The 16,298-nt window shown below is 38.9% G+C and overlaps 1 protein-coding gene across 5 annotated transcripts in view; it reads left to right on the top strand.

Moving 5' to 3' along the window:
- The window catches only part of Frem1 (FRAS1 related extracellular matrix 1), a 369,630-nt gene that overhangs the window by 246,462 nt on the left and 106,870 nt on the right, over positions 1-16,298 (top strand). For all 5 annotated transcript variants that reach the window (XM_004838313.3, XM_087183903.1, XM_013069744.3 and 2 more), the window contains 2 exons: positions 11,750-12,073; positions 14,942-15,050. In XM_004838313.3, the coding sequence (XP_004838370.1) occupies positions 11,750-12,073; positions 14,942-15,050 (433 nt within the window). The remainder of the gene's footprint in view (positions 1-11,749; positions 12,074-14,941; positions 15,051-16,298) is intronic.

Here is a 16,298-nt window from a genome sequence, read left to right on the forward strand (position 1 = left end):
TGACTCACTGGAACTGCAGGGTCATTTATTCTGTCAGTAATACTTAAAATAGTAGCTTTTGTATATAATATGAGCACAAATTTCTCTCTGTTTCTCTTGTAGCTAGCTGTACATCCCAACTTGGGAAGGACTGGGACTATTTACATGTTCACCATCTTCATTCTTTACCTCCAGAGCTTTTTTTAGTTCTTGGTTCTGGTGATTGAATCCAGGGCCTTGAACATGCTAAGCATGCACTCTACCACTGGGCTACACCCCCAGCACCACCTCCCCAAACAGTTTTTCTGTCGTTGATTGACTCTGGGTAACAATTTCTCATTATTGCTTCCTTTCTCCTTGACATTGGGGTCCACTCTGGAAGGCCACAGGAAACCAGGAGGGAGGAGTACTCAGTACCACTTTCATGGTTGTGACAGATAATACAGTGTTCTCTCTTTCCCACTTCAGGAGGGAGGGTAGGGTCGTCAAGGAGATAGGCTCCCAAAAGCTTCCTCCATCTTTCAACAGCTTTGAATTTCTGTCACTCTCTGTCCTCTTGATCTCTTCATACTGAAATGATAACTGAAAGTGGTGTCAACTTTTATGAAATATTTAGCCTGCTACTCTACTAATTTGTGTACTCTACAATTTGTTTATTTGGGAAACTAGGGCCACAGTGCACCAGTGGAAACAGCTCAGATTCTGTGCTTATGTAAAGATGATCCAGGATGATATTTAGGAAGACTTCCATTTTTATGGTCTGTCTTCCTACTAGGATTTCTCCAAAGAGGCTTAGTCAAATAGTGAATGTTATTACCCTGAAGACTTGATCCTTTAAGGAAAGAAATGATTAAATAGGACCATAGGATTTTAGATTTAAGATCTGGAGGGAAAAACTCTTTGAGGTTGTTCAGGCTAACTGATGAGGAAAATCGGCTGAGGAATTTTTAAGGGTAGATTCTCACGTCTGGTGTTAATAGGTAAGGGCATGAACACTGGGTCCAGATCACCTGGGTTCAAACATCGCCCTAACTAGCTGTATTACTTTGAACTTTATACCTTATTTTCTTCATTTTGAAATGATAATTATAGTACCCACGTCTTGGAGTAATTGGAAGGATTAAATGAGACATTGAGACAATACTTACGTGAGTAAAGTGCTTGGCACACAGCCTGACGCTTATTAAGTATATGCATACTTTGCTGGTTTAAAAAGCCACTGAGTAAAATACTTATAATCAGCCAGCTTTGGAATGGTTGGTTTAGCCCAAGTCTCTTGTGTCACAGTGGTGGCTCAGAGAAATGGCATACTTTGCCCATATATACATGGCTGTTTGATGGCTGGACCAGGACCAAAATTGTAGGTCTACTGACTCCTAGTAAATATTTTGTTTGTTTTGACACAAAACTCCTTCCACTTTCAAAGATTTCTTATCTCCATTAAAAAAAAACACGAGAGAGCCATTTTTCTTTCTGATCGATTTTTCTTTTTTCCTCTTTATTGAGTTGGGGCTTTGTTTATATTTTTAGATCTGTTTCACTGGGAGTTTATCCCTTTAAATGACTGTCTTTATTTAACATTAACCTTTTCTGTAGTCAATTTGGCATGTCATAAAAACAGGTTTACTTAGAATAAGAAGATAATATGCTCACTAAAGAGAATATTTAAAAATAGCAACATAAAAAGAAAGTAAAACTAGCTGTATTGCTGTCACTTTTATATACACAGATGCACCCAGGGGGGACTCATGCACACAAGAGTGGGTTTTATTTTGTGGAATTAAATTTACACAGCATGTGAAGTTTTGTATCTTTTTCTTTTTGTTATTTTTAAGTTTTAGAATTCATCCTCATCAAGTGACTAACTGAAAATTCACCTATGATTTCTTCTGAATTTTTTTTTTTTTTTGTATCAAGGATCGAACTTGGGTCCTTGCACTTGCGAGGCATGTGGCGGAACCACTGAGCTAAATCCCCGGCCCTTCTTCTGAATTTTTAAGTGTCATTCTCTTTACATTTGCTTTTTTAACTCCACCTGAAAAACTTTATTATATAGTGAAATATAAAACATTTTTTGTCCCAGTAGCCAAATTTTCAATTCTATTTTGAACAATTAATTTTTTTCCCATTGATTTTTGTTGATTGTTCTATTGTATAGAAAAATATAATGGACACTTTCAAGGCTAGCTCTTTTGTTCATTAAATTTTCCTGTGTATTCTTATGCTGGTATCACATTATTCTAAACAGAATAACTATGGCACTCTAATATATTAAGTTTTTTCTTGTCACCCCTTTTAAAAAATTTTTAGCTCGTCTCACCTATTTTTAGTTCTAGATAAATAATTAAATCATTTATATTAGTTTTTTTCTTAAAACCCTTAAGGATTTTTTTGGTACCAGGGATGGATCTCAGGACCTTGCGCTTGCAAGGCAGGCTCCAGAACCACTGAGCTAAATCCCTGGCCCCCTTAAGATTTTTATCTGCCCTGGATTAAATGATAAATTCTTTGAGGAAGAGTTGGAATATTACAACATTTACCATATTGAGCCATGTCATCCAGAAATGAGGTATATCACTTCATTTGGGTAAATATGATTTTATATGTTTCTGTAAAATTATAGTTCCCTTCATGTAAATTGAGCCTGCTTATTAAAATCCAGTCCTGGGCAGTTTGTTTTTGTGGAACTACTGTGAATACCCACCCCCATGATGTCTTCTTATTGGTTATTAATGATAAATAGAAAAGCCATTTTTGGTATAGTTTTCTTTTATCTGGCTTCTTTCCTGAGTTCAATAATTTTAAGGAATTTTCAATTATTTGGACTTTCAAGAAGCATAATTATATCTTTCACTAATGATGATAATTTTGTCCGTTCTTTTTCTGTAATTATTCCTCTGCTTTTGCTTTGATTCCCCACTGGTTTGACCAGAATAATGTTAAATATAGTGTTGATAATGAGAATCATTATCTTTTATATTTTATAGATATTAACTGCCCACATTGTCCTTTTTAAAGCTCTTTGCCTTAAGTTCATCTTTATTTGAAATTACTGTAGTCACTCTGCTTTTTTTCTCTTACACGATAAAATTGGATCATCCTTTTACTCTTTCTACATAATTTTAAGTGCCTTTTCTTTTAGATACATAGATATAATTGGACATTTTCACTGAGTTTCTGAATATTTGTCCTGAAAAAGGAAATACAAATCCTATTTGTGGTAATAATGGATACCCATGGTTGTTTTCTATCTTTTTATTTTATGCTTTCTTGCTAATTAGAAGAATTTGTCTTCCTGGCATATGAAAATCCTGGGTTCAGTCTCAAGCATCACAACATTGAATAAATAAATAAATAAATATTTAAATAGCGTCTTAAAATAGGTTGTTCTTTCTTTGCCTTTATCTTTACTTATTTGAAAGTTCTTTCTCATTTTACATTTTATTTAAATTTTTAAAATATCTTTTAATCTGTAGTTTGAAACACTTAAAGTCTAACATGAAATGGGGTCTCAGCTCCTTTCTAAATATGCTGAGGATTGATAGATCTGATTGATTCTTTCTCTTGCCAATTGTTTACCTCCTCAGACTTGGTTTATTTGATTTGCAATTTCTGTTCTAGTATACAATTGTTACACCTTATTATGTTTTATATTAATTATCTTTTAAGTAAGCACTTTTGGCATTTGTACCCATTTTATTGATGTATTTAAAACAACATGTATTAAGTCCTAACTCTAGACATAATTTGTCTCAGTGTTCAGCATCATTCCTTTTAAATCATGATTTATCACTTCTTGAGTTTTCAAATTATGCATCCTCCAATAGTGTTTTCCAATGGCATGTGAAATGTAGACACTCTGGTCCTTGGGGTGTTTCAGCATATTATTCATTTGTCTTTGTCACTCTGCAATGGGAAGAGGAGTCTTTGATTCTCTTTTGGACTTCTCTCTTCTGATCTTTGCTGGCTAGTTTCTAAACTTTTAAGCTGGCATTTTAGAAGAAATGTGGAGAGAAAGCTCTTATTTTCTCAGGCACTGATGGAATATGATTTCATACTCTCTGAGCCCAGCAGATGTTTCAAGCTGCTTTTTTGAATCAGGGACAATTTTTCTGGAGAGAAATTTCTCCAGAGAGCCTGGTCACAAGGGCCTCTCACTCGAAGCGCTCTCATCTTGAGAGGATGAGTTTCTAGCCTAAGAAGTCACTTACAATTTCCCCGCAGCCTCTAGGATATAATTTCTGTCTTCAGCTCTAGGCTGCTGACTTTTGGTGTCTGAAGGATGCTCATTAAAGGTCATGGTCTAGGATGATCCAAGACCACTATGGCCTGTATTTGGGGGCACTTACATGTCCTCTGCTGCTACAAGCAAGACAGGCTGATTCCAGCACAGACAACATTTTTCTTTTGCTTCTGGCCACTTAGCTTCCTCGGGTCTGAGCCCAGAGCCAGTCCTCTGTGTGCTCCACTTGTGAAACACATTTTAAGGTTGATCTCAAAACATCTTTTCTCCTGGGCCCCGAGACAAAGAATGTGGCATTCAAGCTCCCTTCCTGCTTCTCTGGGATGTGTGATGTAAGGATCACAGAAGTGGCTCCTCTCTACTCTGCCTCTCTCAGTATTTTTGCACTGTTATAAGAGCTCTAGTGTCTGGAACTGGTTCAAGACAATTTGCTGTGTAAATTTTTTTAAATTAAATTCTTTTATTGGTACATTGTAGGTATACAACACAATTACATTTCTCATTGGGAATTGTACCTTTACATAATGCATCTTGGTTCTTATTTTTTCCCCATCCCTAGCCCTCCCTTCACGCCCTCCACCCTTCCCTATTTACAAAGACTTTATTTCTATTTTTTCCATTTCTCATCATTTTTCCTTTCCCTTCTTTCCTTTCCCCTGCCCCTCCCACTACCCCTACCCCTTTGGACCTTTTCTTCCTATTTTACATTATCGATTATTCATTCTAATCATTGGTACATTTTAGGTATACAGTATAATGACATTCATCATTGGAAATTTGAACCTTTACATAGTCTCTCTTGGTTCTTATTTTTCACCCTTGCCCAGCCCTCCCTTCAACTCCTCAATTCCTCCCTATTTACAAAGATTTTGTTCCTATTTTTCCATTTTCTCATATTAATCCCATTCCCTTCTATCCTTTCCCCTAGCCCTCCCACTTCCTTCCCCTTTGCCCCTTTTCTTCCTGTTTCATATTACCTATTATACATTTAGTCCTTATTTACACTTTCAGTTTCTCACACCTGAGAAACTATTTGGTATTTATACATGTGTGTCCTATTTATTTCACTTAAGAGTATGGCCTCAATGTGCATCCACTTAGCTATAAATGTCTCTAATTTCTCATTTTTTATGGCTGAGTAGTACTCCATTTTATAAAAAAACCCACATTTTCTTTATCCAGTCTCCAGTTGATGGGCATTTGGGCTGTTTCCAAGTTTTAGCTATCACAAACTGTGCTGCTGTGAACATGGGTGCACATATATCACTGTGGTATGATTCTTTTAATTCTTTGGGGAAGATCCCCAGCAGTGGAATAGCAGGGTCAAATGGGACTTCCAGTCCTAGTTCTTTGAGGTATCTCCATACTGATTTCGACAGTGCTTGCACCAGTCTACACTCCCACCAGCAGTGGAGCAGGGTTCCTCTTTCCCCACAGCCCCGCCAGCATTTGTTATTGGTTGATTTCATGATAGCAGCCATTCTTTCTGGAGTGAAGTGGAATCTCAGCATTGTTTTCATTTGCATCTCTTGAATGACCAGTGATATTGAACATTTTTTCATGTATTTATTTGCTATTTCTACTTCTTTGTCTGAGAAATGTCTGTTCATTTCAGATGCCCATTTTCGGATTGGGTCTTTAAATTTGGGAGATCTGATCTTTTTAAGTTCTTTATAGATTCGAGATAGTAGACCTTTGTCTGAGGAACAGCAGGTGAAGATTTTTTCCCACATTGTGGGTTGTCTCTTCACACTGCTGGTGGTTTCTCTTGCTGTGCAGAAGCCTTTTAATAAGAAGAGATGCCACTTGTTGATTGTTTGTGCTAGTTCATGGGCAACTGAGGTTTTGTTCATAAAATCTTTTCCTCCACCGATGTCTTCAAGGGTTCTACCTAACCTCTGTTCCAACTGGTTCAGCTTTTCTATTTTAATATTTAGATTTTTAATCCATTTTGATTTTAGTTTAGTGGATGGTGAGAGATACAGGTCTAGTTTTAATCTTTGGCAAGTTGAAGCCCAATTTTTCCAGCACCATTTATTAAAGAGGCTATCTTTCCTCCAGTGAGGGGGTTTGGCTCCTTTTTTGAAGATGAGATGGCTGAGTGTGTCTGGCGTTGTTTCTGCATCTTCTAATCTGTTCCACTGGTCCTCAAATCTGTTTCTTTGTCAGTACCATGCTGTTTTTATCACAGTAGCTTTGAAGTAGAGTTGCAGGTTGGGGATTGTGATACTCCCTGCCATGTCTCTGTTACCTAGAATTGCTTTTGCTATTCTGGGTCTCTTCTTGTTCCAAATGAATTTTTGGATTGTTTACTCAAGGTCTATGAAGTATGCTGCTAGGATCTCAATTGGAATTGCATTAAATCTATATAGCAGTTTTGGAAGTACGACCATTTTCACTCTATTAATCCTTCCTACCCAGGAGCAGGGGATGTCTGTCCATTTTCTGATATCATCTTCAATCTCTCTTTTCAGAGTGCCATAGTTTTCAGAGAAGAGGTCTTTGATTTCTTTCGTTAGGTTGATTCCTAGGTATTTCAGTTTTTTGGATGCTATTGTGAAAGGAATTATTTGCCTTATTTCTCTCTCAGTGAGTCTGTCATTGGTGTAGAGGAAAGCTATGGATTTTTGTGTGTTGACCTCATAGCCAGCTACTTGACTGAATTTGGTTATTAAGTCTAGAAGACTTTTGGTGGAGTTCTTGGGGTCTTCTACATAGAGTATCATGTCATCTGCAAGTAATGACAATTTGACTTCTTCATTACCTATCTTTATTCCTTTTATTTCTTTCTCTTGTCTAATTGCCATAGCTAATGTTTCCAGAAGTATATTGAACAAGAGTGGTGATAGTGGACATCCTTGTCTTGTTCCTGATTTTAGTGTGAAGGATTTCAGTGTTTGACCATTTAGTATGATATTGGCTGTTGGTTTTTCATAGATAGCTTCTATCAGTTTGAGGTAGAGACCATCTATTCCAATTTTTTGTAGAGTTTTTATCATAAATGCATGTTGGATTTTGTCAAATGCTTTTTCTGCATCTATGGAGATAATCATATGGTTTTTGTCCTTGGCTCTATTGATATAGTGTATTACATTGATTGATTTTCGTATATTGAACCATCCCTGCATCCCTGGGATGAATCCCACTTGATCAGGGTGTATGATCTTCTTGATGATCTTCTGCATTCTGTTTGCCAGTATCTTATTAAGGATTTTTGTATCTATGTTTTTTAGTGAGATTGGCCTATAGTTCTGTTTTTCGGTTGGGTCTTTCTCTGCTTTGGGGATCAAGGTGATGCTTACTTCCAGGAATGAATTTGGGAGTATTGCTTCCCTTTCAATTTCATTGAAGAGTTTCAACAGTAGTGGCAGCAGTTCCTCTCTAAATGTCTTGTAGAATTCAGCAGTGAAGCCATCAGGGCCCAGGCTTTTCTTAGTTGATAAGTTTTTAATTACATTTTCAATTTCATTGGTTGATATTGGGTTGTTCAGAATTTTTAGGTCCTCTTTGTTCAACTTTGGTAATTCATATGTATCTAGGAATCTGTCCATTTCTTCTGTGTTGTCCATCTTATTGGTGTATAGGTTCTGGAAGTAGGTATTGATGATCATTTGGATTTCTTCTGGGTCTGTTGTCATTTCACCCTTTTCATTCCTAATTGCATGGATTTGGGCCTTTTCTTTCCTTTTTCTGACAAGGTTGGCTGAAGGTTTTTCAATTTTGTTGATTCTTTCAAAGAACCAACTCTTGGCTTCATTGATTTTTTTGTATCGTTCTCTTAGTCTCCATTGCATTGATTTCTCCTCTAATCTTTATAATTTCCTCCCTTGTATGAGCTTTAGGATTGTCCTGCTCTTCTTTTTCTAGAAGCTTGAGGTTCAGCATCAGGTTGTTTAATTGGGCTCATTCTGTTTTCCTAATATGCGTATTCACTGCTATGAATTTCCCTTGTAAGACTGCTTTCATTGTGTCCCATAGATTCCAATATGTTGTATTGTCATTGTCATTTAATTGAAGGAACTGTCTGATTTCTTCTTTAATTTCCTCTGTGACCCATTGGTTATTCAGAAGTGTGTTGTTCAATTTCCATGTGTTTATGAAATTTTTTGAGTTTCTTTGGCTATGGATCTCCCATTTCATCGCACTATGGTCTGATAATATACAGAGGATAACTCCAATTCCTTTGCACTTACTTAAACATGTTCTGTGTGTGAGTATGTGGTCTATTTTGGAGAATGACCCATGTGCAGCTGAGAAGAATGTGTATTCTGATTTTGTGGGGTGGAAGACTCTGTAAACATCTGTTAAGTTCATTTGTTCAAGAGTTCGATTGAGTTCTAGTATTTCATTACTTATTTTTAGTCTAGTTGATCTATCTATTTGTGACAGTGGGGTGTTAAGGTCCCCCACTACAATTGTATTAGTGCATATATGACTTTTCATGTCCATTAGTGTTTGTTTTATATAGTTGGGTGCCCTATTGTTTGTTGCATAGATATTTATGATTGTCATCTCTTCCTCTTGGATTCTCCCCTTTACAAGGATGTAGTGTCCTTCTTCATCTCTCTTAATCAGTGTTGGTTTGAAATCTACTTGATCTGCCAAGAGGATAGCTACTCCTGCTTTTTTTCAGGTTCCTGTCACATGGAGTATTGTTTTCCACCCTTTAACTTTTAGTCTATGAGTTTTCTTTTGAATTAAGTGTGTTTCTTGTATGCAGCGTACTGTTGGATTTTGCTTCTTGACCCATTCTGCCAGTCTATTTCTTTTGATTGGTGAATTGAGACCATTAATGTTGATGGTTATAACTGAAACGTATTGACTTGTCATTGCCATGACTTTTTCTTTTTGTTGGGTTCTCCCCCTTTACATTTAATTTCTTGTCATGCCAGATGGGTTCATTCTGCTTTGCTTCCTGGGGTTGTGACCCTCAATGTCTGTTCCTAGGATATTGTGCAAAATTCTTTGGAGTGCTGGTTTTGTATTCACGAAGTTCCTAAGGTGGTCTTTGTCATGAAAGTATCTTATTTCTCCATCCATTTTGAAAGATAGTTTTGCAGGGTACATCAATCTGGGTTGGAGGCTGTTTTCTTTTAGGGCTTGGAATATGTCACTCCAAGCTCTTCTTGCCTTGATGGTTTGTGTTGAGAAGTGTGCTGTGATTCTGATGGGCTTTCCTTTGTATGTGATTTGTTTCTTTTCTCTGACTGCTTAGAGAACGTTGTTCTTCTGTTGTGTTTCTGGAATCTTAACAATTATATGCCTATGTGTAGATTTTTTTTGGTCAAGGCTATTTGGAGTCCTATATGCCTCACTTATCTGTATGTCAAGTTCTTTTCCCTTGCTTGGGAAGTTTTCTGCCATTATTTCTGTGAAGAGATTTTTTATGTCATCTGCACTCTCTCCTGTTTCTTCATTGAGCCCAATCAGTCTTATGTTATTCCTCTTTGCATCATCTAGCAGCTGCTGGATTGATTTCTCATGTTCCCTTATAATTTTGAAGCAATTTTTCTTTTCCTGGTCACTAATTGCAATCTTATCTTCTATATCTGAAATTCTGTCCTCACATTGGCTCATTCTGCTGTGTAGACTTTCAGTGGAGTTTTTCATGTCCTGGAAATCTATTTGCATCTGTTTTATGGATTCCATTTGTTTCTTATGTTGGAATTCCATCATGTTCCTGAGCTCCTCTCTAGATTTATTAATCATGTCTTGCACTAGGGGCACAATTTCTCCTCTTATCTGAGAAATTATTTCTGATTTCATGTTTTTCCAGATCCCCTTTTGTTGCCAGTTCAGTGGGTCCAGGTGGTTGAGTATCAGAGTGTTCCATCTCATTTCCCTTTGGGGTTGCTGTAGGTGATCTGGAAGTCTGGTTTTGAGACTTATTTACATGTTTTCTCATTTCGACGGGGTGGGGGGGGGCTGTTAACGCCTGCACGGATTACTTCCTCTGAGCTGGGAGAGGTTGGACATGGGCCAGGAGCTGTGGTAGGGATGGTGACCCAAAAGCCTTTTCCTGTGGGCTGGGAGCAGTGGGAGGGATGGTGTCTGGGAAGCCCCTTCCTCTGGACCAGGAGCAGTGGGATGTTGGCTCAGAAGCCCCTACCTCTGGGCCGGGAGTGGTGGGAGGGATGGTGGCCTGGAAGCCCCTTCCTCTGGGCCAGGAGCAGCGGGAGAGAAGGTGGTCCAAAAGCCCTTTCCTCTGGGCTGGGAGCAGCGGGAGGGATGGTGACTGGGAAACCCCTTCCTCTGGACCAGGAGCAGTGGGACGGCGACTCAGAAGCCCCTACTTCTGGGCCGGGAGCAGCAGGACTCAGTACCTTGGTCTGGTGGTCTGGTGTCCTCTGCGTCTTTGTAATGTGGAACCAGGTGGCTGCCTGTCTGCAGTGGGGTGATTTGGCATCTTCCACGCGACCTGGGACCTTGGTAGAGCGTGCACAGACCTGCCTGTCTGCAGGGGGATGATTGGTCATGTTCTGCATGACTGGGGACCTCGGTAGGGCGTGGGCAGACCTGCCTGTCTGCAGCGGGGTGATTCAGCGTCTTCCGCGCCACTTGGGACCTCGGCAGGGAGTCTGCTGTGTAAATTTTAAACACAGCATCTGTGCACGTTCATTTTGAAGTCTCCTGTCTCCTCTTGGAATTCCATTGAGACTGAGCCAAGAAGAATTCCATTCTTACCATTCTGGAACATACAGATGATCAGACCTAGTCTAGTTTCTAGTGTTCAGCAGTATGAAATGAATGTGGCTTTGATAACTGAGCCAGGTTCTCTCAACAGAGGGACACTTTGTCATGGGGATTTTTCCCACCCACAGCACTTACTGAGCCCTCAGGTTCCATGAAGCCATTGCATGGTTTCTTTGGGAGGTTTTTTTACTCATAGCTATCTTATTTTGGGAGGATGCATCTGTAGCTTGAGGGTTCACTTGCAATGCCCTTGCTCTACTAGACAGCTGACTAACCCTCTTTCAGTTGCATGAGCAGAGTTATAAAGACATTTTTTCCCTTCATCCTTTAAAGCCACATAGCAAGAGATGGGCAGGATGACCAGGGGAGGTTGTGGCTTGTGCCAGACACTGCTTTGTTTTGGCTTTCATTTAGTTTTTACTTAATGCTTGGGAGTATGGAATTTCCATTTATAGATGTGAAGAAAATGAAACTTAGGAGTTAGATAACTTGTCTACATTCACACAAATTACAAGTGCTGGAGGCAGGATCACAAGCACAGTTCTTTTTGATATCAAAATAGGTGCTTCCTTCTTACATATTGGAGTCTCTGGGGAGTTCTAAAAATACCACTCTTCTTATTCCCTCATTTGAGCAGTTAGACCTCTGGAGAGGGGTTCTGATTATCAGTATATATTTAATGCTCCCTAGGTGATTCTAATGTGCAGTCAGGCTTCAGATCACAGCTGAATACATGCTAGGCTGTAGCTTTATCACACTTCATGCCATTAACCCTGTATATTATGGCTTCATTTGTATTATCTCTTCCTTTATATTTTATTTCTCCTTCAAAAGTCAGAAAGTGTGTGGTTGCCTGTCTACATCAGAGGTGGCTTTCCAAACCAGATTCCAAGGGCTGCATTCATGTCCGTGTTCATTCTGGAAGTGGATCAGTTCATCCTGACCTCTCTGACTACATCTGTTCTGGACTGTGAAGAGGATGAGACCCCTAAACCCTTGTTGGTGTTCAACATCACAAAAACTCCACTTCAGGGCTATGTCACTCACCTTTTCGATCACACCCGACCTGTCTCCTCATTTACCTGGAGAGATCTCAGTGACATGCAGATTGCTTATCAGCCACCAAACAACAGCCATTCGGAGAGGAGACATTACGAGGTAAGAAAGAAGAGAGGCAAAGGATCCAGCCTAGTTGGTGCTCACAGAGTTACTTAAGAGGCCACTTATTAACCCTCAGCCTCAGATTCCTTTGTATGTTTGTTGCTTCAGAAAAGAATCACCGTAAATCAGAATGCAAACTAAATGCCAGGAGAGCCAGGCAGGTGATACAAATCAGCAAACTTGCACAGAGGACGAGGGGGTGTGGCCACTGAAGGAGCCAGAGCATCAGCTCGCAGCTGCCATTCAACTCCAACTCCTTGCTGCCACACAGGAACTCACATGGACCCAGGCTGCTTTGGCTGTCATTTGTCATTTGGAAACCCTTTATTGTAAACTTGTTTTTCAATTTTTAAATATGAAAAAGTAATTTAAAATTATAAAATATATTGTGCCAACTACTAAATATTTTGAAGGGCCACCCTTAGCCCAGGCTTTGTAGTTTGGGAGCTCTGGTGTCCTTCAGTAACCTTCTTGAGTTACATAGACTGCTGATGTGAGAGATGAATTTGTTCATGGTTTCTTATTAATACATTTTTTGTTTGCAAGAGCTTTTTAGGAGGGGCGCTTAATTTTTAATTAATAACACTAAATTGGGCAAGAGATTCCATGGTCTTATCTAATAACAAATTTCACTGTCAAACTTTCCATGTAGGAAGTTCTCCTATTTGGTCTAAATCTGTTTTGTCATAGGTTCAGCCTCTTTCCTCTTGTTTTGCATTCAGTGTTAGTGGAGAACAGCTGGTTGCAGGCTTGCACATAATAACACTTCCCATCTTTAAAGACCCACCAGCAAGTTGATTCAAACAGGATGGAAAATTGTAACGAGCAGATTGATACAGTCTAGAGTTCAGGTTTATTAAGGAGCATGAGTGTCCCTGGGGTTACCAAACTGTCCTCTGTAATTTAGGCATTTTCAGCATTTACCCTCAAGGGCAGTCAGAAGACTTCTGACTAGAAATGTTATGCTTCGCCTTTTGCTTTTGTTTTTTCTCTTTGTAATAGTACATATATGGCAGCGGTTTTTTCTTTCCTTCTGTCATTTCTCTTTCCCTATTATGAGGGAATTTCTCATTATAGGACCAGTGTTACCTTGAGCTCCTGATTAAACACTGCTATTTTTGACTGTTTTCTGGGAGCATTTTTCTTGGATTGTATAATGTAATTTTAAAGAAGAGCCTCTCCAAATGTGTGATTTTTTTGGTTGTTGTTGTTAGAAGGTAACTGTTAATATTCTCAGTGGAGATTATGTGCTTCTCAGGCACATGGGTGGAATGACCCGGGCCTATGGCCCAACCCAATGTATATTTCACATTACAACTCCCAAAGAGCATATGCTGCCTCCATTAGTCTCGCTTTTAGTTTGTTACTTTGGCTGTTTCTTTCCTTATTTAATATTTATGGATACGTGGCTGTCTGCTTATTTCTCTTATTCTTTCAAGTGGACTCCAAATTCTTCAAAAGTAGGAAGTGTGCCTTGTATTTATGTATTATATCTCATCTTCCTCTGTCAATATCTGGTGCAATATATACATAACATGTAGTAAAGATCAGATCTTATCATATATCCTCAACTTATTAGTTGTAGATTTCATGACAGCAAAAATATTCTAGATATTTGAAAATATATCTTTAAGTGAGAGTGTCTTAAATTTGGCACCATTGGCATTCTGGGTCATGTAATACTTTGTATGGGGAGCTGTCCTCTGAGTGGCTGGCTGTTGGCATCCCTGACCTCTGCCCACTCACCGCCAACAGACATTTTGTGAAACCAAAAATGTCTCTAACAGTCCCAGATATCCCCTCAGACTTGCTCTTGAGAGCCACTCCCTTAAAGAGGGAGTGGAGTGGACTAATATTTCAGTAAGACAATCCTAGCTGATGAGGGGACACTACTCCACCATATGTGCCAAGTTCAGAGTAATAAATTTTTTTTGTGGAGAAGAAAATTAAAAGCACTGAGCTAAGGAACAGAGTCTAGAGCCTGAAAAAGTGAAAGCAGGTTGTTAGAAATACACACAGAACGTAGGATAGTGATTACCAGAGATTGGGAAAGGGGAGGTCAGGGAGGACGGAGAGGGTGGCTGGTGAGTGCAGAGGCCAGGTGGATAAAGGGATGTTCTGTGGTGTAATAAAGTGAGTGTGGTTACAACATTTAATTGTATATCTCAAAATAGCTAGTGGAGAGGATTTTGCCTGTTTCAAACAGGGAAGTGATAAATGTTTGAGGGGATGTATATATTAGTTATCCTGATCTGGTCATCACATATTATACGCACAAATTGAAATACCATGCTGGGGCCTACAAATATGTGCAATTATGGGTCAATTATTTAAAAATCAAGTACAACGCTTAAGAATAAAATAATTTACCTATCCAAAAAAGATTCACTTCTTACAGGAAAAAAACCCCAAACTTTAACACAAATATCTTAGCAAAATTGGACACAGAATAAAGATTTACGTAAATGAAATTGCCGGAAAAGGCAAATATACAGAGATTGAAAGCAGATGATTGGTATCTGGGTAGAGTGGGTGGTGAGGAGAATTAACAGTAATGAGCTTGAGGATTTTATGGATACAATGGAAATGACTTAAACTTACTTATGTGAAATTTATACAACTTGGTAAAAATCATAGAAATGTGCACTTAAAATGAGTAATTTATATAATATGTAAAATTTGTCTCAATTTGTTATAAAAATAAATTTATTTAAAAATAGAAATGAATTTATAATTAAAAAAGAGGAAGACCTGGAAACAGTAGAAACCTGAATCCATTTTTGCATCCAACTATGTGTATGAAATGAGAATAAATGGCACTTCAACTCGTCAGTGTGTGGCTCACACTCATCTGTTTACTTCCAGGTGGAGCTAGAGGTATATGACTTTTTCTTTGAGAGAAGCGCACCCATCATGGTCCACATCTCCATCAGAACAGCAGATACCAATGCCCCACGAGTGTCCTGGAATACAGGTGAGGCTCAGTAGGAAGCATCAAGCCACAGGGACCTGCAGGGAGTGTAAGAAAGAGGGTGGATCAGGAAGGAATGGTAATTTTATTCCCATTTTATGAATGAGGTAATTGAAACACATAGATTAAGGACATCAGATAGATCTTTTCTGCTTGTTTTTATTTTGTTTTTTCCTAGTGGGCAAGCTAAGAAATTTAAATTCAGCATCATTGTGTTCTGAGGTCACTTTATTTCCTTGGTAGGAGATAAGCCAAAAGAACAGCTTTCAACTTTCTTTCATTCACTTATTGAAAGTCTTAACCTAGTTTCCCTGAAACAAACTGTGAGGAAGATCATATGTACTAACCCTATACTGAAAAGAGTACAGGAAGGAGCAAATGAAAAGGTACTATGTAGTTCACTTCCCATCACTACAACAAACACCTGAGATAATCAATTTATAGGGAGAAAGGATTATTTTAACTCACAGTTTTGGAGGTTCAGTCCATAATTGGTTGGCCCCTTTGTTTTGGGCCTGAGGTAGAACAGCATATCATGGTGGGAGTATGATGGCCAAGCAAAGTTGCTCACCTCATGGGCAGGAAAAAAAAGAGATGAAGAAGAAGAGATCAGAGTCCCACCGTCTCCTTCAGGGTCACACCTCCAATGACATAAGGACCTCCCTCTGGGCTCCAGCTCTTAAAGGTTCCAACACTTCCCAACAGTGTACCCCAGGAATCAAACCATTAACTTATGGAGGCTTGAGGACATTCAAGATCAAGCTACAGCAGGTGGGATGGCTAAGCTGGTCACAACTTTTCAGTCAAATGAAGTGTATCATTCTGTAGTACTGATGTTTTCAGGGTGCAGATGGAGCCATTGTGTCTGGGAGGAGATGGGGGTCGGGTGGGGAAAGGTGAACAATTTGTCAGTTCCCAGCTCTGTTGGTGATGATGCTGCAGCTCACTGTCTCAACCCTAATCATCCAATCCAGTCCATATTCTTGCTATGACAAGCAAGCAAATTCTCCATACCTCTGGCATGTAGATTTCAAGCACAAGGTTGTATTTTAGACCATTAGTTACAGACTTTAGTTTCTTATTGGAGTCTACACTAAGTACATTTAACAGTGTTAAACATCCTGAGAATGGTAGCTCTGTCTAAATATGTTGAACCAAATTACATGATCTGTCCTGTGGGGTATGTATACTTTCATAAATTACATGTAAAAAGTACTTCATGACTCTTGTCCACTTAAAATATCTGGATAT

The sequence above is a fragment of the Heterocephalus glaber genome, unplaced genomic scaffold (assembly GCF_053883595.1).
Source record: "Heterocephalus glaber isolate CG9 unplaced genomic scaffold, H.glaber_assembly_v1.0 deba00001481, whole genome shotgun sequence".
Classification (NCBI taxonomy): domain Eukaryota; kingdom Metazoa; phylum Chordata; class Mammalia; order Rodentia; family Bathyergidae; genus Heterocephalus; species Heterocephalus glaber.